This window comes from Bufo bufo, chromosome 7 (genome assembly GCF_905171765.1).
Source record: "Bufo bufo chromosome 7, aBufBuf1.1, whole genome shotgun sequence".
Classification (NCBI taxonomy): domain Eukaryota; kingdom Metazoa; phylum Chordata; class Amphibia; order Anura; family Bufonidae; genus Bufo; species Bufo bufo.
This window is the reverse complement of record NC_053395.1, coordinates 28,482,007-28,509,562: the sequence shown is the minus strand read 5'-3', so window position 1 is coordinate 28,509,562 and position 27,556 is coordinate 28,482,007. Positions and strand designations below refer to the sequence as shown.

General features: G+C 43.4%; 1 protein-coding gene across 1 annotated transcript; it reads left to right on the top strand.

The window, feature by feature from the left end:
• The first annotated feature begins 18,499 nt into the window (after positions 1-18,499).
• LOC121009000 (forkhead box protein J1.2-like) lies at positions 18,500-27,278 on the top strand. The gene is made up of 3 exons (XM_040441869.1): positions 18,500-18,582; positions 23,665-24,151; positions 25,946-27,278. Exons 2-3 carry the CDS (start codon positions 23,693-23,695, stop codon positions 26,597-26,599), a joined length of 1,113 nt encoding a protein of 370 aa, XP_040297803.1. The 5' UTR covers positions 18,500-18,582; positions 23,665-23,692; the 3' UTR covers positions 26,600-27,278.
• Positions 27,279-27,556: the final 278 nt, after the last annotated feature.

Here is a 27,556-nt window from a genome sequence, read left to right as displayed (position 1 = left end):
CTGCGCGCCCTTCAGTCGGCGCCTTTTGAGCCTCTGAGGGAGATCTCTCTGGTTTTACTTACCTGGAAGGTAGTTTTTCTGGTGGCCATAACCTCCATCAGGCGAGTTTCGGAGCTGGCCGCACTTTCCTGCCGAGAACCTTTTCTGGTCTTTCACCAGGATAAGGTGGTGCTCAGACCGGTGCCTTCTTTTTTGCCCAAGGTGGTTTCTCCCTTCCACCTTAACGAAGATCTTGTCCTGCCCTCTTTTTGTCCTTCTCCGGCGAACCCCAAGGAATGCGCTCTCCACTCTCTGGACGTCGTCAGGGCTCTGAAGGTGTACCTGGGGGCTACTGCCTCCTTCCGGCGTTCAGACTCTCTCTTTGTGATTCCTGAAGGGTCTCGTAAGGGCCTGGCGGCTTCCAAGGTCACCGTGGCGCGGTGGATCCGTTCCGCTATTGCTGCGGCCTATCGCGCTCGTGGCCAGGTTCCGCCGTCACGGATTACTGCTCACTCCACAAGGGCAGTGGGAGCTTCCTGGGCTAGACGCAATCGCGCATCCGTTTCCCAGTTGTGTAAGGCGGCCACTTGGTCGTCCTTACATACTTTCACAAAGTTTTATCAGCTACACTCTCTGGCCTCGGCTGATGCTGTTTTTGGGCGCAGGGTATTGCAGGCTGTGGTTCCTGTTTAACTGCGGAACGCTTATTCCAGGCGGTGTTGGGTTTGTTTCTTGTTCCCACCCCATGGACTGCTTTGGGACGTCCCATGGTCTGTGTCCCCCAATGGAATGAACGAGAAAAGGAGATTTTTGTGAAACTCACCTGTAAAATCTTTTTCTCGTCTTTTCCATTGGGGGACACAGCTCCCGCCCCTTTTTTTATGGTTTTCGCCTTATGGTGTGCGGTGTGATGGTTTCCATTGTGTTTTATTTCCGTTCTCCTTCTCCTACTGCTTTTGCAACGACTGAAGTTCTCCTGGAGGTGCCTGGGGGTATAGCCCGAGGAGGAGGAGCTTCTTTTTTTGCATAGTGTCCCTCCTAGTAATATCTCTAAGCTATACCCATGGTCTGTGTCCCCCAATGGAAAAGACTAGAAAAAGATTTTACAGGTGAGTTTCACAAAAATCTCCTTTTTTCTCCTACCACCGGAGTCCACGCTGAGTAACTCAGTTCCTGTAGGCTGGGTAAAAGGAGCCGACGCTGTTCTTTGGGACTGTACGTTGGAGGAGGCCGCAGGGAGGGAGTGATGTTTTTTACATGGGACTGTATGTTGGAGGAAGCTGAACATGGAACCAACACAGATGCCTTCAGCTGCCAAGTGCACATGTAACAGGTCAGCCAGTTTCATAGGCACAAATCTGCTGACAGATGCCCTTTAATACTGTTCAGCTATCGGGATAGATCCTCAGTATGGGTCCGACTCCTGGCACCCCTGCTGATCAGTTGCCTGAAGATGCTGCGGTTCTCAAGTAAGTGTTGTGGCCTGCTCACAGTTTACCAAGCACAGTACCATCCATTGTATAGTGGTTGTACTTGGTATTGCAGCTTAGCCCCATTCACTTGTTTTACATAATAATAAAAATAAAAAAAAGTTCCAAGAAAAAAAAAAAGTGCCCTTTTGCCATAATTAAGTTATATAAAATTATTAAAAATAGGAAAAAAAATAAATAAATTAGACACGCCGCGTAAGTATCTACCAGCTCTATAAAAATATCACACCCGTCACGTGAACACCGTAAAAAACAAACAAAAAACAGTGCAATTTTTTTGGGTCACCTTGCCTCACAAAAAGTGTAATACCAAGAGATCAAAAAGTCGTATGTAACCCAAAATGGTACCAATCAAACTGTCTTATGTAGGGTCTCATTTTTTCCGGGATTTTTTGACAATCACTCAAAAAATAAATAAAAATATGGCTCTCAGAACATGGCAATACAAAAACAAGATATTGTTGTATACAAAAATGCTTTTATAGAAAGAAATAATCCAGCTCACCTATCTGGTCTTTTATATGGTCCCGGCTCCAGAGGCCCTGGGGAAGTGTTCCCGTGACAGGCAATAAAAAGTTAAGGAAGGATCCCTATTGGAGGAGGGGTGCTTTCAACTCCTTTATATTGAGGGGCCACACTTAGCAATTTGTTACGACTAAGGGTACTCACCCGAAACGCGTCAATCCTGCCGTGTACCTGATGGTTATGCCTGTCCACTGTCCATAACTAATAAAGAAGAGCTGAAAGAGGATTTTATCTGTCTCCGGGATCTTTCCTTAACTTAAAAATGCTTTTACTGTTTAAAACTTAACAAAAATTAAAAATAGACATATTTGGTATTGTCGCATACGTAACAACCTGCTCTATAAAAATATCACATGATATGTCCCCTCAGATGACTGCTGTGCCAAAACGGAAACAAAGTGCTCAGTACACCACTTAATATATTATTTGAGGGGTGTAGTTTTCAAAATGGGGTCACTCTTTCAGGGTTCCCATTGTAGCGGCACGTCAGGGTCTCTTCAAATACAAAATAGTGCCCAAAAACCATTCTAGCAAAATCTGCCTCCCAAAAATTGAAAATGTTAAAAATTGCTTCTAAAATTCTAACGTCCTAAAAAAAAAAATTAAATGTCATTTACAAAATGATGCAAACATAAAGTAGACATATGGGGAATGTAAAGTAATAACTATTTTGTGAGGTATCACTATCTGCCATAAAAGCAGAGAAATTTCATATTTAGAAAATAGTGAATTTTTCCAAATTTTCTGTGATTTTTGGATTTTTTATAAATAAAGGTAAAACATATTGACTCAAGTTTATGACTAACATGAAGTACAAAGTGTCACGAGAAAACAGTCTCAGAATGGCTTGGATAAGAAAAAGCTTTCCAAAGTTATTACCACAAAAAGTGACACATGTCAGATTTGCAAAGTACTGAAGGGGTTAAAGTGGCCCTGGAAAAGAGAAGCTAAAAATGGCCCCATTTGGTAGGCAAGCCCATATTGACAGAAGGCGGGGCAACGCAAGTAGGCAGGGCCAACATAAGCCATAAAGGCAGGGACAACAGAAGTAGGCGGGGCTAAACATCTCTAGAAATAATGATACAATTAATGTATATGGAAACTTTCCCTTTTCACTTTTTTTAAATATGACCACTACACAATAATGTATACATTTCTCATAAGTTCTATATGGGTCTGTTGGTTTTATCATAAAAAATTTTGGTGTAATGAACAAGATTATCCATACTAAACTGTATGATAGATAAAATCTCATATAGCAGAAAACAGCATGAAAAGAATGTTTTATGTATATATGGACATTTTCCCTCTTTTTTGAACTATAGTAATGTGATAGATTTTTTCTTTATTGGGCAACAAATACCAGTTATGATGCATATTATATGCAAAAAACGCATAAGCAGACAAAAAAACGCAATAGAACCGCATGCAAATCGCATACCATGAAAAAGAAGCCAAATCCTAAAATGACTAATCCCTAACAAGTTCTTTTGGATAATCCAGGCGGTCTATAAATGGAAAGCCTAAAAAATGGGAGGAGAGCTGCCACTAAGGAAGGGGAAAGAGGTCCCTGAAACGCGTCTGGCATGTAAGCTATTTACTCCCACTTAACTAACAGTAAGAAGAGGCCTCTACAGTCGTGGCCAAAAGTTTTGAGTGACACAAATATTAGTTTTCACAAAGTTTGCTGCTAAACTGCTTTTAGATCTTTGTTTCAGTTGTTTCTGTGGTGTAGTGAAATATAATTACACGCACTTCATACGTTTCAAAGGCTTTTATCGACAATTACATGACATTTATGCAAAGAGTCAGTATTTGCAGTGTTGGCCCTTCTTTTTCAGGACCTCTGCAATTCGACTGGGCATGCTCTCAATCAACTTCTGGGCCAATTCCTGACTGATAGCAACCCATTCTTTTATAATCACTTCTTGGAGTTTGTCAGAATTAGTGGGTTTTTGTTTGTTCACCCGCCTCTTGAGGATTGACCACAAGTTCTCAATGGTATTAAGATCTGGGGAGTTTCCAGGCCATGGACCCAAAATGTCAACGTTTTGGTCCCCAATACACTTCGTTATCACTTTTGCCTTATGGCACGGTGCTCCATCGTGCTGGAAAATGCATTGTTCTTCACCAAACTGTTGTTGGATTGTTGGAAGAAGTTGCTGTTGGAGGATGTTTTGGTGCCATTCTTTATTCATGGCTGTGTTTTTGGGCAAAATTGTGAGTGAGCCCACTCCCTTGGATGAGAAGCAACCCCACACATGAATGGTCTCAGGATGCTTTACTGTTGGCATGACACAGGACTGATGGTAGCGCTCACCTTTTCTTTTCCGGACAAGCCTTTTTTCAGATGCCCCAAACAATCGGAAAGAGGCTTCATCGGAGAATATGACTTTGCCCCAGTCCTCAGCAGTCCATTCACCATACTTTCTGCAGAAGATCAATCTGTCCCTGATGTTTTTTTTGGAGAGAAGTGGCTTCTTTGCTGCCCTTCTTGACACCAGGCCATCTTCCAAAAGTCTTTGCCTCACTGTGCGTGCAGATGCGCTCACACCTGCCTGCTGCCATTCCTGAGCAAGCTCTGCACTGGTGGCACTTTGATCCCGCAGCTGAATCCTCTTTAGGAGATGATCCTAGCGCTTGCTTGACTTTCTTGGACGCCCTGAAGCCTTCTTAACAAGAATTGAACCTCTTTCCTTGAAGTTCTTGATGATCCTATAAATTGTTGATTGAGGTGCAATCTTAGTAGCCACAATATCCTTGCCTGTGAAGCCATTTTTATGCAACGCAATGATGGCTGCACGCGTTTCTTTGCAGGTCACCATGGTTAACAATGGAAGAACAATGATTTCAAGCATCACCCTCCTTTTAACATGTCAAGTCTGCCATTTTAACCCAATCAGCCTGACATAATGATCTCCAGCCTTGTGCTCGTCAACATTCTCACCTGAGTTAACAAGACGATTACTGAAATGATCTCAGCAGGTCCTTTAATGACAGCAATGAAATGCAGTGGAAAGGTTTTTTTGGGATTAAGTTAATTTTCATGGCAAAGAAGGACTATGCAATTTATCTGATCACTCTTCATAACATTCTGGAGTATATGCAAATGGATATTATAAAAACGTAAGCAGCAACTTTTCCAATATTTATCTAATTCTCAAAACTTTTGGCCACGACTGTACAGTCCAACTGAATTATCTAAACAACCGGAGCGCTCCAAATATCGCAAATATTTTCAACAGACTAACGGCATCAACTCCCGCAGGACCCTGCTACGAGACACACACGCTAAGATCCTGCTGTAAATCACGTGACACGCCGGCGTGTGTACCAGCAAGCGTGCTAGGACAGCGGACACAACAGGGAAACAACGCTGGGTATGTAATTAAGCCACAACTCGAAAACAAGAGAAGGTAAGAGATATCTACCTACATTAAGTGTTCTGCCGCTTCTACATATAAAGCATGCGGCTACTTTAAACATAGTCCGGACCTTCCTTACCTTATGGACTATACACAAGCTGAGGAGTCATTGAAAAAGGCGCAATAACACAAGAGGATTAACTGTTTGAAACCGTGTTATATGAATTTATTCTTTCCATACACAAAGGATATTCATGGGAGATGCGACTATCTTTTACTACTGCGCCGTATTCACAGTCCCATACAGACATTTGAACTACTAAAGTTTTCTTGTTTCCTTCCAAAGACCATTAAGCGCCCTCACCTTTGAGAGGATTTGAATATCTCTAGTCTGCTATACTACTGCGAAGTACATATTCATCCAGAATTAATCAGCTGCTCAAAGTATTTAGTTAGTTACATGTTTTAGACGTTTTTTCCATTTGAGGCATAGGTTGTCATATATGTATGGTTTATATTCTATCAATTTTTATATTTATGAATAAATGTTTAATGATCATTTAATACAAGAATACAGTAGTGGTCTGCCCATTAATACTAACAACACATTCAAAACACACATTTAGAGTGCCAGTCCATATTTTAAATTTTAAATTTTCTTTTACGAAACATTTTCCTGTAAGGGTGAAACAGTGTACGGGACTAGAGCACCTACCCCCTGATCACATAGGAGTGAGCTATTCCCATCAATTTGAAATAAATTTATATTTTATAATGGGTTAAAAATGTTTTAAAAAAAAATCAATACCGATCCCACAAAGCTGCAGTTCTGATACTGGACTGGTCTGGTCTGGTCTCTGCTGCTGGTCCAGGGCTCATGGCTTGGACTTCCCGCTCAGCCAGTGGATACCTGCAGAGCAGTGACCCATCACAGCCAGTGATTGGCTGAAGGGGTAGTCCAAGCTATTTCCTGTGTGATGATCCGGCATCCAGGAAGTGCAGAGGTCGAAGCAACATCAGTGATGGTTCAAATTAAGTTACTAAATTGGTAGGGTTGCGTGTACTTCTACAGCGCTGCAGTTTTTGGTTTTTTTTAGTTCACTCCCCGCGCTGTTGACACTCGCGAGCTCCATTATCCATGTGAAAAAGAGCACAGCTCTCCTGTTTCCGATCCACGTGATCTAGGAGTGCCACGTGATGTTGTGACATCAGTAGGTCCTTACCCAATATAGTATTTAGCCATTACCCATCAGTGATTGACTGAGGGTTGTGTCTAAACTCCATACACGGTACGGACCTGGTCCTTACCAAGTATGGGAAATAGCCAGCTCTATATGAGCTGTCTAAACTCCATACATGGTACGGACCTCTTAGCCCCCTAGTGGACGGGTCCGGAACAGAGCTAGTGTTTAGTCAGCTCACATGGATTTGGCTAAACTCCATACACGGTACAGACCTGGCCCTTACTAAGTGTGGGAAATAGCCAACTCTAGAGGAGCTGTCTATTTCCCATGCCTGGTACGGACCTCTCGGACTCCTGGTGGTCAGGTCCGGAACTATGATGGGATTTAGCTGATTCAAAGTGAATTGGCTAAACTCCATACTCCGTAAGGACCTTCTTAACTCGTGGTATGGGATCAATTACAATAAATTTTGCCGAATAAAGTGGAACAGATGAGTGGTAGAAAATCTTTTTTTTTTTTTTTTTTTTTTTAAATCAGATCATTTTTATTGTAATAAAATACAACAATATAACAATGTTATAAATATAAGCGTATCATGTCCCATATTTTGACATACAAATTAATACCACTGATGATTTATGATACAGCAGGCAACCATACAATGACAGTGTAACCGCAACATACCCTTCCCACCCCCAGAAAATCTGTTTTTTTATCTGTATTTTATTTTTTTATTTTATTTTTTTTATTCTTTTTATTGAACACACAAAGCCAATTATGATGACAAGCATTGTACACATTCTATGACATAATGTACATCAGTAATTTTGACAATTGCATAAAAGTTACATGACTTTGCAAAATAAAAGAAAAAAAGAAAATCACAATAAACATTTATGCTGTATCCAATCTTTTGCGTTTTCTTATCTAGACAAGAGGTATTTGCATGTCTGAATAAAACCTTCTAATGTTTACACCCCTATCTGTATTTTATTTTTAATCCTTATAACTGTTTAATATCACCATAAAGCATGAATCCATATCATGGACGCACTTCACACCAAATCCTGAGAACAGGGTTTGAGCTCAGATGATACTGCAGATGAGCCTCTAATCACTGAGAAATTTCTGCCTTGCAGTGTACAAGAAAAATAAAGTATCGGCTCAAATTTTCTATTTATCAAGGGTTATCCGTGAATTGTTCCCACCAAAGTATACATTCGAATTGCAAGACTTTGGCGGTAACCTGTGATTTCACTGTCATCATTGTCAAAGGAAAGCTCAGCATGTTTCCGCATCAGTTTTTCTGCTGGTGAGGTCCTCTTCAGGCATGGAGTTTAGCCTGCTCACAGTGAACTGTCTATTTCCCATACACCAGACGGACCTTTTCTATGTGTTAGATACAGTTGCAAGAAAAAGTATGTGAACCCTTTGGAATGATATGGATTTCTGCACAAATTGGTCATAAAATGTGATCTGATCTTCATCTAAGTCACAACAATAGACAATCACAGTCTGCTTAAACTAATAACACACAGAATTAAATGTTACCATGTTTTTATTGAACACACCATGTAAACATTCACAGTGCAGGTGGAAAAAGTATGTGAACCCCTAGACTAATGACATCTCCAAGAGCTAATTGGAGTGAGGTGTCAGCCAACTGGAGTCTAATCAATGAGATGAGATTTGAGGTGTTGGTTACAGCTGCCCTGCCCTATAAAAAACACACACACCAGTTCTGGGTTTGCTTTTCACAAGAAGCATTGCCGGATGTGAATGATGCCTCGCACAAAAGAGCTCTCAGAAGACCTACGATTAAGAATTGTTGACTTGCATAAAGCTGGAAAGGGTTATAGAAGTATCTCCAAAAGCCTTGCTGTTCATCAGTCCACGGTAAGACAAATTGTCTATAAATGGAGAAAGTTCAGCACTGCTGCTACTCTCCCTAGGAGTGGACGTCCTGTAAAGATGACTGCAAGAGCACAGCGCAGACTGCTCAATGAGGTGAAGAAGAATCCTAGAGTGTCAGCTAAAGACTTACAAAAGTCTCTGGCATATGCTAACATCCCTGTTAGCGAATCTACGATACGTAAAACACTAAACAAGAATGGATTTCATGGGAGGATACCACAGAAGAAGCCACTGCTCTCCAAAAAAACCATTGCTGTGCGTTTACAGTTTGCACAAGAGCACCTGGATGTTCCACAGCAGTACTGGCAAAATATTCTGTGGACAGATGAAACCAAAGTTGAGTTGTTTGGAAGAAACACACAACACTATGTGTGGAGAAAAAGAGGCACAGCACACCAACATCAAAACCTCATCCCAATTGTGAAGTATGGTGGTGGGGGCATCATGGTTTGGGGCTGCTTTGCTGCGTCAATGCCTGGACGGATTGCTATCATCGAAGGAAAAATGAATTCCCAAGTTTATCAAGACATTTTGCAGGAGAACTTAAAGAGGACCTTTCACTACAATAAAAAATCTAAACTAAGTATACAGACATGGAGAGCGGCGCCCAGGGATCTCCCTGCACTTACTATTATCCCTGGGCGCCGCTCCGTTCTCCCGGTATAGGCTCCGGTATCTTCATATGTTCGGCTCAACTGGGTGGAGCCTGCCGGCGTCTCCTTCTCCCAGGCTAGAGTTCTGGCCAATCGCAAATTATTCATATCTTCTTTTGCCAACACCATCCTAGCCTGCTCCACACTGAACAGGCTATATTCACGACTTCAGAAGGAGGACCTCCTTCTAAGGCCTCGTGCACATGACCATATATATTTTGCGGTTAGGAAATCGAAGGTCCGCAAAATACGGATACCGTCCATGTTTCAGTTGCATTTTTTGCTGACCTGTTGACTTCGATAGGTCAGTGGTTCACAAGTATAGGACATGTTCTATCTTTTGCAGAACAGAAATATGGATATTTAAAGGAGGCAGATTATCCATGTGCTTTCTGCATCTGTATATCTGTTCCGCAAAAAGTTAAAATATGTCTGCAAAATGCATTGTCTATGAATCCGCGAAAAAAAATTGGATGGCACACAGACCACATCCATATATTGTGGATCTGCGATTTGTAGACGGAAAAACTGATAGAATATGTCCTCAAAATGCAGACCGTGGACCCATCAAAGTCAATGGGTCTGCAAAATAAATGCGTACGGTTCACATGCGTATCTTAAGGTTCGGCACTTTGCGGACCGCAAAACGGATAAGGTTGTGAGTAGAGTTGAGCGAACACCTGGATGTTCGGGTTCGACGAGTTCGGCCGAACTTTCGAAAAATGTTCGGGTTCGGGATCCGAACTCGACCCGAACTTCATCCCGAACCCGAACCCCATAGAAGTCAATGGGGACCCGAACTTTTGGGCACTAAAAAGGCTGTAAAACACACCCGGAAAGGGCTAGAGGGCTGCAAAAGGCAGCAAAATGTAGTTAAATCCCCTGCAAACAAATGTAGATAGGGAAATGATGAGTTAACATAAAATAAATAAAAATTAAACAATATTAATTGGAGTGAGGTCCCATAGCACAGAATCAGGCTTCAAGTCACCCACCAATGGAGAAGGTCACTTACTATTATTTTGACCACAGCACCCAGACAAAGGAGAGAGGTCCCACAGCAGAGAACCAGGCATCATATCACCCACCACAGGAGTAGGCCACCATTTAGTTACTTTGACCCCTACACCCAGACGGAGGAGAGAGGTTACACAGCAGAGAATCAGGCATTTAGATCACCCACCACAGGAGTAGGCCACCATTGAATCAGACCCTGGCAACCATGTCAGATGGCACAACCATCAGCTTTATATCAATCAGCACAGGAGAAGGCGACTTTGAAAGACTTTGACCCCTACACCCAGACGGAGGAGAGAGGTTTCACAGCAGAGAATCAGGCATTTAGATCACCCACCACAGGAGTAGGCCCCCATTGAATCAGACCCTGGCAACCATGTCAGATGGCACAACCATCAGCTTTATATCAATCAGCACAGGAGAAGGCGACTTTGAAAGACTTTGACCCCTACACCCAGATGGAGGAGAGAGGTTTCACAGCAGAGAATCAGGCATCATATCAACCACCACAGGAGAAGCCACCATTTAGTTACTTTGACCCCCGCACCCAGGAAGAGGACAGAGGCACCACAGCACATATTCTGGCATCATATCCGCCACCACAGGAGAAGCCACCATTGAGTTACTTTGACCCCCGCACCCAGGAAGAGGAGAGAGGCACCACAGCACATATTCTGGCATCATATCAGCCACCACAGGAGAAGCCACCATTGAGTTACTTTGACCCCTGCACCCAGGAAGAGGAGAGAGGCCCCACAGCACATATTCTGGCATCATATCAGCCACCACAGGAGAAGCCACCATTTAGTTACTTTGACCCCTTCACCCAAACAGAGGAGAGAGATTCCACATCAGAGAATCAGGCATCATATCAACCACCACAGGAGTAGGCCACAATTTAATGGGACCCCGGCAACCATGTCAGATGGCACAACCATCAGCTTCATATCAATCAGCACAGGAGAAGGCGACTTTGAAAGACTTTGACCCCTACACCCAGACGGAGGAGAGAGGTTTCACAGCAGAGAATCAGGCATTTAGATCACCCACCACAGGAGTAGGCCCCCATTGAATCAGACCCTGGCAACCATGTCAGATGGCACAACCATCAGCTTTATATCAATCAGCACAGGAGAAGCCACCATTGAGTTACTTTGACCCCTGCACCCAGGAAGAGGAGAGAGGCCCCACAGCACATATTCTGGCATCATACTAACCACCACAGGAGAAGCCACCATTGAGTTACTTTGACCCCTGCACCCAGGAAGAGGAGAGAGGCCCCACAGCACATATTCTGGCATCATATCAGCCACCACAGGAGAAGCCACCATTTAGTTACTTTGACCCCTGCACCCAGGAAGAGGAGAGAGGCACCACAGCACATATTCTGGCATCATATCAGCCACCACAGGAGAAGCCACCATTTAGTTACTTTGACCCCTGCACCCAGGAAGAGGAGAGAGGCACCACAGCACATATTCTGGCATCATATCAGCCACCACAGGAGAAGCCACGATTGAGTTACTTTGACCCCTGCACCCAGGAAGAGGAGAGAGGCCCCACAGCACATATTCTGGCATCATACTAACCACCACAGGAGAAGCCACCATTGAGTTACTTTGACCCCTGCACCCAGGAAGAGGAGAGAGGCCCCACAGCACATATTCTGGCATCATATCAGCCACCACAGGAGAAGCCACCATTTAGTTACTTTGACCCCTGCACCCAGGAAGAGGAGAGAGGCACCACAGCACATATTCTGGCATCATATCAGCCACCACAGGAGAAGCCACCATTTAGTTACTTTGACCCCTGCACCCAGGAAGAGGAGAGAGGCACCACAGCACATATTCTGGCATCATATCAGCCACCACAGGAGAAGCCACCATTTAGTTACTTTGACCCCTGCACCCAGGAAGAGGAGAGAGGCACCACAGCACATATTCTGGCATCATATCAGCCACCACAGGAGAAGCCACCATTTAGTTACTTTGACCCCTGCACCCAGGAAGAGGAGAGAGGCCCCACAGCACATATTCTGGCATCATACTAACCACCACAGGAGAAGCCACCATTGAGTTACTTTGACCCCTGCACCCAGGAAGAGGAGAGAGGCCCCACAGCACATATTCTGGCATCATATCAGCCACCACAGGAGAAGCCACCATTTAGTTACTTTGACCCCTGCACCCAGGCAGAGGAGAGAGGCACCACAGCACATATTCTGGCATCATATCAGCCACCACAGGAGAAGCCACCATTGAGTTACTTTGACCCCTGCACCCAGGAAGAGGAGAGAGGCCCCACAGCACATATTCTGGCATCATATCAGCCACCACAGGAGAAGCCACCATTTAGTTACTTTGACCCCTTCACCCAAACAGAGGAGAGAGGTTCCACATCAGAGAATCAGGCATCATATCAACCACCACAGGAGTAGGCCACAATTTAGTTTATTTGACCCCTGCACCCAGGAAGAGGAGAGAGGCCCCACAGCACATATTCTGGCATCATATCACACACCACAGGAGAAGGCCTCTTTCAGTGATTTAGGCCTTTGGACCCAGACAGAGGAGAGAGGTCAGAGATTAGCTTCATATCCCCCAGCACAGCAGAAGACCGCTTTATTTGACTTAGGCCTCAGCACCCAGACAGAAGACAGAGGTAGCATGGCAGAGGTTATGGCTTCATGTCACCCGTTAGTTTAACCGGCCACTTTCATCTGGTTAGGCCCCGGCGCCCAGACAGAGAAGAGTTTCATTCAACTGTGGGTTTCATAAAATACTTTCAGTCTTTTGACTGTATGGATTACAGATGGAATGACTGTTATATGTCAGTACCGCTTTCTTTGACAGATTCTAGTATGGGTACATATATGTTTTCCCAACCCCAGCAAATTAGTTTGCTAATTCCAGATGTATGAAACGCAGGCCTAACTGTATCTAGTATATTGAACGCCAGATAAACTAACTTGGCCTTTTTTAAATAAAAAAAATCCCCTCACTGGAATACTTTCAGTCTTTTGACTGTATGGATTACAGATGGAATGACTGTTATATGTGAGTACCGCTTTCTTTGACAGATTCTAGTATGGGTACATATATGTTTTCCCAACCCCAGCAAATTAGTTTGCTAATTCCAGATGTATGAAACGCAGGCCTAACTGTATCTAGTATATTGAACGCCAGATAAACTAACTTGGCCTTTTTTAAATAAATAAAAAATTCCCTCACTGGAATACTTTATGGCTTTTCACTGTATGGATTACAGGTGGACTGGTATTAGTAGGGGTGACACAAGCACACCCAAGTCCCTGATGTAGGATTTCTATGGCACAGACCACTATTACAAGTGATTAATGGACGTTGGGAGAGATTGTGCTGCAGCACTAGTCCCAAGATGGCCGCCGCCTATCAGCCCAGTAACATGTGCCACAAAATGGTCTGCACAACCTTTAAAAAAAATAGCCTTGGACTGTGCTGCTAAATCGCTATTGGTCTGAATCCCAGGTGTAGATGTCTGACTTGTTTGGAGCTTTGGAATGCACACTGTGGCAGCTTCTGCTGCAGCACTACAAGTCGCAAAATGGTGGCCGGCGGTCAGCCCGGGTACATGTGGATGGAAAAATCACTCTGGCCACTCTAAAAATAGCCAATCCCTATCAAAAAAGCAGCTCAGCTGCAGTTGTTCAGATGAATCACAGGTGGAGGAGAGAAATTTGCTTCCAGTTATTCAATTATCCCTGCCTATTCTCGCCCTAGCATCAGCTGCGTCTAACCCTGTTCTATTCACATCGGGAGTGAGCACGTCCCGACGTGCACACAAGCTTATAAAGAGGCTGAGTCACATGCTGCACTTGGCCAATCACAGCCTTGCCAATAGTAGGCATGGCTGCGATGGCATCTTAGGGCAAGTAGTATGATGCATGTTGATTGGCTGCTTTGCAGCCTTTCAAAATGCGCCAAAATACATGCCGAACGACGAACCCGAACCCGAACTTTTACGAAAAAGTTCGGGTTCGGGTCCGTGTCACGAACACCCCAAAATTCGGTACGGACCCGAACTATGCTCGAACTGTTCGCTCAACACTAGTTGTGAGCATGAGGCTTAACCACTGAACAGACTTGGTTACTTTTTCCCACTCCATTCTAGTCTGCTCTACACAGACTACATTAGGGAAGAGGGTAGGAAATGGAAACACAAATATCGGCCAGGTTATAAAGGGTTAGACTTTGATACTGTGCACTCTGGGACATATGCCCTGCTCACGAACTGTATGTCTCGGAGGGCATATGTTCATGTGCATGGACCCTTATTAGAATAACGGGTGAAAGGAGGTCCTCCTTCGGGAGTCAGTTATATGGTAGAACGGGAATGTTAGGAGGAGGTCCTCCTCCTGGAGTCAGTAATATAAGCTTTAGAGGTTTTAAAAGAAGGTCCTCCTCCTGGAGTGAGTAATCTAGCCTGTACACTACAGAATCAGCTAGAATGGAGTTGTTAGGAGGTCCTCTATTATCAGTAATATAAGCTGTAGAGATGTTAGAAGGAGGTCCTCCTCCTGGAGTCAGTAATCTAGTCTCTTCTATACAGATCAGGCTAGAATGGAGTGGGCAGAAGGAGGTCCTCCTGTATTTTCTATGGATTATTGAATTCATATTGGTCCTCTCTGTGGAGTCCTTCATCTAGTCGGCTGTGGCAGATTAAACTGTGAAATTAAAATACATGAAGTGTGTGTTCACGGGGTGGACGTGGTTTTAGAACTGGCATTTTGATTGACTATGTGTCTTGGCGGTGTTCTATTGGCAAAACCACACAGCCATTAATGAGAGTGTTAACGGGTGCGCATTTTTGCCACAAAATGGCCATGCTGTGTGAACACAACCGTAAATCATGTATTGAAAAATATATGGGGTCATTTATTAAGACTGGCGTTTTAGACGCCAATAGTAACCCTGCGCTGGCGCTTGATGCGCCTAAGCCGGCGTACAACAGCCTTAAATCTACACCAGCTCCGTTGCTGCCTTAGACTTAGATCATTTTCTTACGCCAAAAACTGTCGTAGGAAATGATAAATGAGCCGGGCCGGCCGGGCCACCCCTTCCCCACCCACGCCATTCCTCCTTTTCTTAGTACTGGTGTAAGTGACTTGGAAGGGGAAGAAGTCTCAGATTTTGCCGCAAATCACCTTTGCGAACAAATCTGTGCCAAAGATTATAGACGCTATAGAGGGCCCAGAGCTTTAGAATCTGCAATACAATGTTTCCTGATGTAGTTACAGCATTGTATACAGAACGCCACAGATTCTAGACACTATCTTAGGCCCAGATTGCTGGAATCTGCCATACAGACATGGTTTTCCGATGTATTACACTGTGAACTACAGAATGCCACAGATTATAGACACTGTAGAAGGCCCAGAGCGCTGTGTTCTGCATTGCCTGGAAGTGATAAATGATAAATGTACATTTTTATTTTGTTATCAAGCAGAAATTTTTTAATAAAACACAAAGTTTCCCTTCCCTTCTATTACAAAGCTGGCCGTCTGCTTTGGCCAGAATAGTAGATCCAGGGATAGGCAGCAAAATCTGAAAATACATAAAGTATCTAGATCGCCATAAACAGGACACTAAATCATTCGCCAAGGAATGGACATTCATAAACGATTAAAGAAAAAAAAAAGGCATATTCACTGTATATATGGACAGCGTGCCCTTTTTCTGCAGCATGCCCACTGCAGTACAATACAATATCCACTAGAGGGAGCCCTCACATAGCAAAACTGTTTGACAATCCATAGCACAGGGGTGCAGGGCTCTGTTCTATATGTGAGTCTTATCTCCAGGTATAGACTGGGAATCCATTAAAAAAAAAAGGGCCCTAGATACATATATTATATACCATGAACAGAATCTACATTGCATATGGCCTGCTCCAGCGCAGACATCCGGACTACTTTGCTTGCTAGGCTAAGCAGAATACCGAGACTGAAAAAATCATAAAACTAAATTCTGTGTCAAAAAATTATTATATGGCACAAAATATTACTGCCGCCGACAAAATTGCATTTTATGTCTCAAAATATAATTTTAGGTTACATAATATCCCTATGACAAGGCCAGAGGGGAGGCAGGAAGTGTCCAACTTTTTAGGTTCCTTGTTTTGTCACTAGGTGGCAGTATTACATATCGCTCAACTTTTTGGACAGATCCATATTATCAATGCATATCTATATACTTGAAGGGATACTTAAAGGGATTTTCCAGAATTTCTATATGGATAGGCCATGAATACCAGATTGATGGGGGGATGGGTGACACCCCGCACCCCCTCTGATAAGCTGTTGGGGACCGGTAACAGCGCTGTCTAATGTGTAGTGGACGTGGCTGGTTACTACAGCACTGCTCCTATTCATTTCAAGGGAACTGAGCTGCAATACTAGACATAACCACTAGACCGAGGTGGCGCCATGTGTTTCTAATCCTGGATCACCCCTTTTAATGAATTGTGTGGGAACACGCCGACAATAAACCGAGCCCCCACGTGTTCCCACAGAGCATTGTCTGGCATGTAAGACTCCATCAGTCTCCGGAGAAGATAAGGGGTTGTCTTAGGTGGGCAGTCCCTTTAAGGCCCCATTCACATGACCGTGGGGCCGCCGTGCACACGGGCACCTGCAGTGTGGACCCCACATCGCTGTGCGATTCGCAAGATCCGGCAAAAGATAGGACATGTCTTATCTTTTGCGGAGCGGAGCCACAGATTGGAAGAGCTTCCATGAGCATCCATGGGCTTCCCTATCTTTTGCCGTATCTTGCGAATCGCGGACCCATTCAAGTCAATGGGTCCGCGCTGTGATGCAAAGTTCACGCGGCCAGTGCCAGGGTTTTGCAGACCTGTGGTTTGTGGTCCGCAACACTGGGACGGCGGCCCCCACCGTCCTGTGAATGGGGCCTAATACGCATCACTGCACCCCAAAACAACAGCCCTGGCCAAAAGCTATAGTTTGGGGGAGATTAATCAACGTTATCGCCCGATGCATCGTTTTACAGGATGGCGGAAATGAAAGAAATTGAGCCAAATAGCGCACGTGGCATAATAACTGTCTTATGTTTAATGTATACAAAAAAGTATATGTTACGGATGCCATTTGTCACAATAGAGTTCCATTGTAAAAAATAAAAAAAAAGGATACTTTAACGTATACAGATTTTTTTTTACTGCGCTTTTGCGCCTTTTTGTTTTTCAAACATATACGTTAAACGTAGGGCAAATACGTGATGTGAACCCAGCCTAAGGCTACACGCACACGACCGTTGTGTGATTTGCGGTCCGCAAATCGCGGATCCGCAAAACACGGATGGCGTCCGTGTGTGTTCCGCAATTTGCGGAACGGCACGGACAGCCTTTAATATAACTGCCTATTCCTGTCTGCAAAGCGCGGAAAAGAATAGGACAGGATATATTTTTTTTTTGCGGACCACTGAACGGAGCAACGGATGCGGACAGACAGCACACGGAGCGCTGTCCGCATCTTTTGCTGCCCCATTGAAGTGAATGGGTCCGCATCCGAGCCGCCAAAACAACGGCCATGTGCAGGAGGCCTAAATCTGACGTCACTCTCTAGGCATGTTACTTTATTACACCGCCTGATGGCTGGCATAACTTCTGCCGAAAAATTGCGCTTATGCTATGATTGCTTGTAACTAGCTCCTTTTTGTAGAAATTTGCTCCACTTTTTGCTACATCCACACAGCCGTATGTGTTTTGCGGTCCGCAAAAAAAAAACGAACAACATCCGTATGCCATCCGTTTCTTTTTTTTGCAGAACAATGCCTAAAACGGACAAGAATAGGACATCATCTATTTTTTTTTATGCGGGGCTACGGAACGGACATACGGATGCGGAAAGCACACATTGAAATTAATGGGTCCGCATCCTATCTGCAAAAAAAAATGGAACGGACACGGAAACAAACAACGTTCGTGTGCATGTAGCCTTTAGGTGAAATTTACAACAGAATTTAGGAAAATTTAGCAAAGATTGGGGGCAGGGATTTCATTGGGGGTCCCCGTCACCAATATTATATATATATATATATATATATATATATATATATATATATAGTGTTATTTTATATATTTATCATTTTATATATACACCTATTGATAGCGTTACATCACAGTAGTCCCACTCCACCTGCAGAGGACACACAAGGCTGCTCTCCTGCCCCAGCCACAGAGGAGGGGTTTGCAGACAATACCTTTAAACAGTTGAGAATCCCAGCCATCTGATTGGCCAGTGGGGGCACAGGGTACCTAGCAACCGACAACCAATCAGATGTCAGAGTTCTGTTTAAAGGGCTGAGCTCCCCGGGGAGGTAAGGTGGCAGAGCTAGCAGTTCAGCGTGCGGTGGGATCCTCTATCAGGAAACATCAGCCCCAATCCTTCCCCGAGGTGAGACTGTCTTATCATTTTATATGTCTTTTACTTTTATTTTTTTTATCCTTTATAACAGTAACTTTTTAATTCCTATAAACATAGAGTGAAATGTATCTTGCTTCCTATTGCTGGGGTGGAACTACAAGTCTCAGCATGGCAGGTTAATAGGGCGTACTATGAATCATGGACAGTTATGCCAAGGAGAGTTAACATGATAAGCCAGTGACAAACTCAGCTCTGCTACATCTCCATCAAATAGGTAGTATAGGATCTGGAAAGATAGGCAATAAAAAAAAAAAAAAGAAGGTAAACTGGGGGCAGCACAGGTCCGGGGGGAGGTGGACACCTGTTTACTGCTATTATAGCTGCTTCATCCTGATCGAATTGCCAGGTGACTTGATCCTGTCACACACCACATCCCCGGGGACCGCCATCTCCTGCACATCAGCTGTTACAGGGAAGACCAGATAGTGCAGGACGCAGGTGGACGCCGATCTACCTGTATATAATCTGCATTGATCTTCATGTCAGGTTACATAATCCTTCATTTTCCACAATGGGCAAAATACGTATTATTTTATATAGGATTTATATATGTAACGTTTTCTGTACAGATATAGTGAGGCGTTCTCTAAACTTGGTTCAAATCATCGTGATATGGAGATGTAATATTTGTGGCTGTTAGTGCTGGTAAATCATATTCTTGTCAGAGGTTTATTAAAATGCCCCGATAGCCATAACGAGGTAAACGACACATTCAGCCCTGCTACATCTGAGCTTTCTAATTATATTTCTGGTTACATTGACTGTAATACACAACACAGTTGTATTGTATCCCATACTATCTTACCATCATATCCCGCTATCCCAATGTTGTAATATCTGATCATATCCTACTTTCATAATATGAAATGATTATATCCCACTATTGTTCATGTCTTCCTATCCTATCCCACTAGCACGTTATAATATCTTCCTATCATATCCCATTATCATGTTATATCATACTGTCATATCCCATTACCATGTTATATCATACTGTCATATCCCATTATCATATCTTTCAATTACATTACATTCAATTAAATCCCAATCTCCTATTATAATTTCATCCTACCTATTATGTCCCATTATCATGCTATAATATCTTCCTATTATATCCCAGTATCACGTTATATCATATTATTATATCCTATTATATCATACTGTCATGTTGTAATATCTTTCTATTACATTACATCCCAATCTAATGTTATAATTTCATCCTATCATGTCCTATTATCCTATCCCATCATATCCCACTATCATGTTATATCATACGATTATATCCCATTATATCATACTGTCATGTCCCACTATCATGTTATATTATCTCACTATCCTGTTGTACCGTCATACTACAATCCTATCGTATCACCCTGCCTTAGTATCATACTGGTGTGCAGCTAGAAGGGCTGGCGGGGCTGTGATACTGGTGATTGGTGAGGTTTGGGACACTATTATGATAAAGTTATAATAATAGGAATATATACCATTTTAGAATCACACTCCCTTTGCATGATGTAGGGGAACAGGACTACAACAAAGTCATATACGTCAGTATACGGGGATTTGTAGGTGTTCTTTTTTCTTTTGGATAAAAGACAGCCGAGTATCATCCCTACCATACTATAATTTATTATCCTATTATCATGTCTATCATACTACCATACCAGTATATCATATAGTAATATAACACAATCATACATAACATTGCTTCTCAAACTGTGAGGTATGCCTCCATGATGAGGCGCCATCCAGTTGTTGGTGAGGCACAGCTAGGGAGGCAATTCTGACAGAAGTAATTGTAATATAATACTTTCCCTAATCTATAATAACGGTGACAACAGGATTAGATAGGAGATAGACTTGTCATATATGTAGTATGGTGGTACATATGGTACATGTAGTATGTGTAATATATCTATGCTATGTAGTGTATATGGTAGGTGTAGTATATGTAGTACTTGTGGTGTACATTATATAATCTATGTCAGGCATGCTCAACCTGCGGCCCTCCAGCTGTTGTAAAACTACAACTCCCACAATTTCCTGCTGTAGGCTGTTCAGGCATGATGGGAGTTGTAGTTCTGCAACAGCTGGAGGGCCGCAGGTTGAGCATGCCTGATCTATGTAGTAGATGTGGTGTATGCAGTATGTGTACTTTATTTTATGTAGTGTATATGGTCGGTGTAATATATGTAGTATTTGTGGTATGTTATATAATCTGTGTAGTACATGATGTAGTATGTGTCGTTTATCTATTTTTTGTATTATATAGGGTAGTTATAATATATGTAGTATTTGTGGTATATGTTATATAATCTATGTAGTACATGATGTAGTATGTGTAGTTTATCTATTTTATGTATTGTATAGGGTAGGTGTAATATATGTAGTACCTGTAGTTTACATTATATAATCCCTGTGGTATAACGAAAATGTATTTACCTGAAATTTCCTTTTCCTGTAGTCCGCAGGCAGCACAGTCACAAATGGGTTAAAGCCCCCTATAAGTAGTAATGATCAATTATTCAATCAATCAATTAGGTGGCCCTAAAGCTGAGCAGGAGGAAGGAGTCAGTGTATTTTTATAGAGCAATATTGAGTTTATTAAAGGGAGTGAAAGCGGTGCTGCCTACGGACTACAGGAAATGAAGATTTCAGGTAAATAAACTATCCATTTTTCTGGATGTCCTACGGCAGCATGGTCACGAATGGGACCTACTAAGCAGTGGGTAGGACAGAAGACTACATCCATGTATTCTATTATGAATAGAGGCCTACGGAGTGAGGTTGTCCAGCCTGTAATTCCTCATCAAGAGCGAAGGCATTGACCATGCGGCAGCGTTGCAAATTTGTTCCACTCTTATGTGCCCCAGTTTAGCCCAGGGCATGGTAGTTGAGCAGGTAGAGTGACTGATGAAACGGGAAGCACTTCTCAGTAGATCCCCTGATCCGCCATGCTAGCGGTATTACGTGCTCTCTGGCCCTTATTGGGTCCTTGGGGCTGAAGAAACAGGGCCTTAGGAAAGTTACATACACCAGCATAGGCTTCAGCGAAACACCGCACCCAAGGGGGTATACAGACAGGGTGCTAGGAAATTTATGTGGTATATGTAGCATATTTGGTAGTATATATATATATGGTATATGGAATATATAATAATACTAATGGCATATAATACATACAAGGTTTTCCTAAAGACTGTATAGAGGCTAGAATGTCCTCCACCATGGAGTATACCTGCCTTATGATCTTGTGTAAGGTGATTCCTCATTATAAGCGATGAAAGGGTTGCTGCTGTGTGAACATGTACGGACGCTCCCTGGGTGACCACGGCACGCGCACAGGTAGCAGGAACAAGCGCTATTTGTTCTCAGAACGTTAGAACAAACAGTCTCTGGGGTGAGGTCCTGGGGGAGGTGGCGCTGCTTGGCCTGCACCCACTGCGGGAAATTATCCGGCTATATTTACAGTCATTAGGGAAGAGGCAGCTAAATGAAGAGCAAAAGGCAAACAAGAGGTGGCAGGGGCGTGAGAGAGAGAGAGGCCCGCAACCTGCACCATATAGATGTCATCCTATAGATGAGTCTGATCTCTGGAACCCATTCAAGAGCCGGTGTGACTGCTACCGCTGCACCCCTATAGCTATGCCTCTATGGTTCTTTATAACATATCAGAGAGTTGAGTTCATCAGTATCAAAACTCTGCTAGAAATAACCCCAGCAAGAAAACAAGGAAACGGAGCTCATGGTACCGTATATAAAAATATGATTTTATTGTAACATGATTAAAATATAAAGCAATAAGTAATATGCCGTTAAAAAGTGAAAAGAAGCAGAAAAAGAACGCCACCCTGGGATAGCACACGTGTCAAATATGAAAGATAATGATCAATGAAATTGATTATATATGGTACAGTGACCAAACATTGACCAAAAAATGCAGCATGGGTAACAGTTGAGTCAGCAATCAAGGGAGAACCTACACGGCAAAAAATGCAACAGGGTTTGCATGCGAGTGCAATATAAGCGAAATGAAAGCAAACCCCAATGATGACCAGGTATCAAATAACCTGGATCTAATGCCGTATAGGTAAAAAGAGAAAGCAAAGACTCACCAAAGAAAGACCGTGTGCTATATCACCCAGGATGGCGTTACCCCAACGCGCGTTTCGGCGCCCCCCAGGACGAAGGCGTTCGGGTGTCCTTTTGGCTGCACCGGGTGGACACTGTCTTCCATTTTTTGCCAATTGGCCACCTTTGGTCTTTATTGTTTTTTCTAGAAATAACCCCAACAAACAGAAGGATCACCCAAAAATAAGCTGCATAAATGTTCTTTAAAGGGTGCCTATAATCAGTATCAACTGCATTAAATCAGGTATACTGGCTAATAGGGTGGATCGTGCTGATTACAATGATACCTGTCTTGTGAAAATCGGTTGTGGCGTTCCCAATAAAAACGACTTCTGTCCCTTATGCATTTGAGGGCTTCAGTGCACTGAAGGGCGGGGCATAGCCCCTCCTGCACCTCAGCTTTTCCCCTGCTGACCACGCCCCTCAGTACACTGAAGCCCAAATTTGCATCAAGAATAAAGGTCTTTTTTCTCAGAAACGCCACAACCGATTTTCAAAAGACAGGTATCATTCTGATCAGCAGGATCAACCCTATCAGGCAGTATGCCTGGTTTATTAGGGTTGAGCCTGCTAATAAGTGCTCTTTAAAGGAAATTAAAGGAGCATCCAGGCATATGGACTGCATTCCAGTGGTCTAGCTACCTGAGCATTAATGGAAGGAATCATCATTAATCATATTCTGGTCTGTTATGGAAGTAAAGATGATGGGAGTTGCTGTGTCTCTTAAAGACATATTTCTCCTCTTGAGGAGAAACATATGATACTGTTCATCCTGGGCATCCTGGTTCATGCTGACTGTAGATCTACTGTGCTTATTACACAGGAACATCAGTGTGAGTAAGAGCAAGGACCATAGATGGACATGGACTGTCATATGCCGTCAGCTATGTCTAATATTCTGTGATCACTTTATTTCAGATCTGCCCTTGGCCTTCTTTAGAGGACCATGCCAGTCCTTTCCTCCAGTCACCAGGCTTATCACATGGAGAAGGACAGTACTAGAGAAGATGACAGCTTGACCAACCTTCAATGGCTACAAGACTTTTCCATTTGGAACTCAGACTTGTCTTCCTTTGCTATTTCCTGCCCTCCTGCAACTAACAAGACCCAGGGTCCATGCAGCCCCCCAGCCGGAGATACGGCCTCTTTCCAGGCTCCTCGTGCAGGGAGACAGAAGTCCACCATGGGATCCAATGCCTGGCCTTCATTGCCTTCATCTGTACCAAACCCTATGCAAGAAGTGGATTATAGAACAAATCCAAATGTTAAACCGCCATATTCCTATGCCACACTCATATGCATGGCTATGGAGGCCAGCCAGCAGAGGAAACTGACCCTCTCCGCCATATACAACTGGATCACCCAGAACTTCTGTTACTATAGGCACGCTGACCCGAGCTGGCAGGTAAGAATAGTTTGGTGCGCATGAGGCAAAGGGGATGATAGTTCCAGCCAGAGACATAACTCGAAGCTCTTGGGCCCCATGTAAAATCTATAACCTACCATGTACCTACCTTATGTGGCCCCCTCAAGCACCAAGACCCAGGGAAAAACTGCTACCCCTGCACCTTCTATGATACACCACTGGCTCATTAGCTCCTAATAAGATTGTCCAAATTGTGGTCATTAAAGGTGGAGTAAGCCGAGCACTGCTGGGACCAAGCACTGCTACTAATTCTGGAGCTGCCCTGTAGTCTCAAGTAGCCCCTGATGATCATTCATTGTAGCAGCTGAAATGTTTCGGTATCAAGGGTTGGGTGAGGTAGATGCATGGCTGTGGGCATGTGGCAGAGTACCAAAGGTTAAGGTGGTTATATACCTTTAGCTGGTGCTGGCCAAACACCCCTATATACGTAGTAACTCAGTTCGTCCAAGCTTGCATGTGTCCTCAGTGGGGGAGATGTTCAACAAGGCGAATCCTTTTGCACCTTGATGTGTGCCAAATGAACATTGGCCATACATCTAATACACATTAGATGATAGGCTGGTCCCACCAAAATTGATGGGTTTGGCTGACAAAGGTCTAATGTGTATGCCCAACTTTATTCAGGAAGGTGTCCCATGATGGAAGTTGTTTCATAACTGCTGTCTCAGTCTCTTCTTGGTCATCTATAGTCCATGACTAGTTGTCAGCCCTACTAGTATATACCTCTAGAGACTCAACGTAGAATCATAGATGATGGTTTGTGTGTGATTCTCCATGCCAATCCTCAAGATCCACCAAAAGGTCCCTTGAGGACCTTCTATATTTGGATCACTTGTGGCATTTCAGGGACGCTAATTCCACCTTCAAAATCAAGGCATGAGATGTTCTGAGAACTTGAGGAGCAGAATTGAGAAACACTGGCCTATACTGTATATCTATATGTGAAGGTGTGTAACATATGAAACTGAGATGATTGAACTTATTGAGAAATGTCCTTTACTTTCTTTGCAGAAGACATGAGGTCTAGGATATTGGTGACCTTAAGTATCTAAATTTGGGAGGCAATAGCTATAACATTGCATAGCATCTTCTGGTGCTTAGTTGATGCTAAGTCTGTGGGTCATATCATGATACAGGGACATGCATCTGCAGCCCCTTAAGATGTGGTTACAACCTCTCCATATCAGATGGGTAGGCCCACGTCAAGAGCTAATGAAGGTTTTGGACCCCAGTTTCTAAATCTAAATGCAACCACTCCTTCCAGGTTTTGGGTTATACAGCAGCTATGTTTCTACCCTTACTTCACGATAGGACATGAAAGGATCTCAGTGTATTGGACATAAGAGGAGTTTTGTATGGGGGGCATAACTGACCTGCACATGTTGAGGTGGGAATCCCCCTGTGTCTATGACACACTGCATTATTCATGACCAGCTTCATCTTTTGGTGAGGTCTGTGCCAGGTGTCTGTCCATAGTCATGTGAAGGCTACCTGCCTGCTCTCAGCGACAGCTGCATAATAGGGCACTTTGTCCTGGCTGTAAGGGACACCTGAGCAGGTAGAGGGTGGGGGAGGTCAGAGATGACGGGGTCATTCATCTACTTTTCACGTCATACTTCATTAACCAGGCCTGAGGTAGGCAATGCACCAAGTATAGGGGAACCACAACTATGGTGGCTTGCATAGACTTGTAGTACTACAACGTCTGCCTCGGTACATTGTTTTAGACATGTCTATCCAGTTCAAATTTAATGATTTATTTTCCATTTTTAGAATTCCATCCGCCACAACCTCTCTCTGAATAAATGCTTCATGAAAGTCCCCAGAGGCAAGGATGAACCTGGGAAAGGTGGATTTTGGCAGATGGATCCTCGTTATGCTGATATGTTCGTCAATGGCGTACTGAGAAGGAGAAGGATGCCAGCATCTCATCTTGACCCTCCAAGGTGCAATAACGTAGCCGTCCACCATCCCTACCAGTCATCTGTTCGACCAAATAACCGCCAAACCCCACATTCTTCTTGTAGCTACAAGCAGCATAGGAGGCAAGAAAAGCCCAGTCCTGTTTTGCCAGCCCTGAGAACACAGGAACGACATGCGGACAACTTCTTTTCTTCTGAAAATGATCATCTGCATGGAAGCAACTTTGATGATCTTGATCTGCAGACAGCCTTAATATCAATGTATTGGGAAGGAGACCTGGGACCTTCCGGGATCAATGCTTCAGTGGTGAACACTTCCAGTATGGAAGTGGCCCAACAGGAACCTGCCATAATGGATAGCCAATGGTTCCTGCCTCCGAACCACCACCCAACTTGGCAAGAGTTGAAAGAGGAACCTGTGGCAGATCAGTGGTACATAGACAGTGGTTATGTTGAAGATGTTCTTTACGAGTGCCCACCATGGGAACGGGCAGAGACATTATGACCGGATGCTGGAACAGAAGTCCTAAAGAACCAATGGTTGGATTTCACATTGTAATGACTGATGAGAAAACCAGAAATGAGGTACTTCTCAGGTTTTTTTTGTCTCGACCTTTCACGGTTGGAGAGCTGCATTTGAGGTGAGTCTCAAGAGAACTCACATTGGTGAGGGCATGAGGCCAGATTGATCACCTATTTTGCAAAAACGAAGGGACTTTAGCCATAAGAGGACACGCAGACCTCTACAATTTTTGCATTTTATGACCTGGGCCTGGCGTTTATGATTTGGATCTTCCCAGGAGAACCACCCTGGAAAACTCAGAAGTCACAGCCATTTTTACATCAAGCAGAAATATATTTTTTACAAATCCTTTAATCTAATAGGTTATATATAAGAAGAGGTCTACGAGGAGATGACATATTAATGGATCTAATAGATTTTATGAGGACAGTACAAGGATTTCATATGTGAAGGATACGTGAGATCTAGCTGTAAGGCCTATGAAGAAGGCCTGTCTGACATATGCAAAATAAATGAGATGTAATAAAGCAGCGTCCTTTCGTTTTCTGAAGCTTTTAATGTCCATTATCATTTACTATTATCATCAGTGCTGCCCTGCACCATCATCATCTAGAATAAAAAAATTATTAGAGGGGGGTGTCCCACAAAAAATATTCTACATTTTTCAAACCAGCAACTGGATCTTAATACTTTTGTAATTGCATGTAATTAAAAATTTATTATAGCTACTGAATTATTCAATGAAATCTATCTGTATAGCGCCACCTGCTGTTTGCTCTTTTTCTAATTTATCTGTTCTGCTCACAGAGGTGGACGCACATGCTCAGTTCCATCCTTCAACTGCCACCAACTGCAGCAGAAAGGACACATTCCCTGAAAAAAGACACCTCCTCCCCCTTCCCGAGCTGCCAGCTTAAAAAATAAATCTAACAGAGCAAT

What these genes read in the sequence shown, in the direction of transcription:
- LOC121009000 (XM_040441869.1), top strand. Translation starts at nt 23,693, where the DNA reads ATGCCAGTCCTTTCCTCCAGTCACCAGGCTTATCACATGGAGAAGGAC. An exon ending in ACGCTGACCCGAGCTGGCAG is followed by an intron (nt 24,152 to 25,945) that starts GTAAGAATAGTT and finishes TTCCATTTTTAG; the next exon opens with AATTCCATCCGCCACAACCT.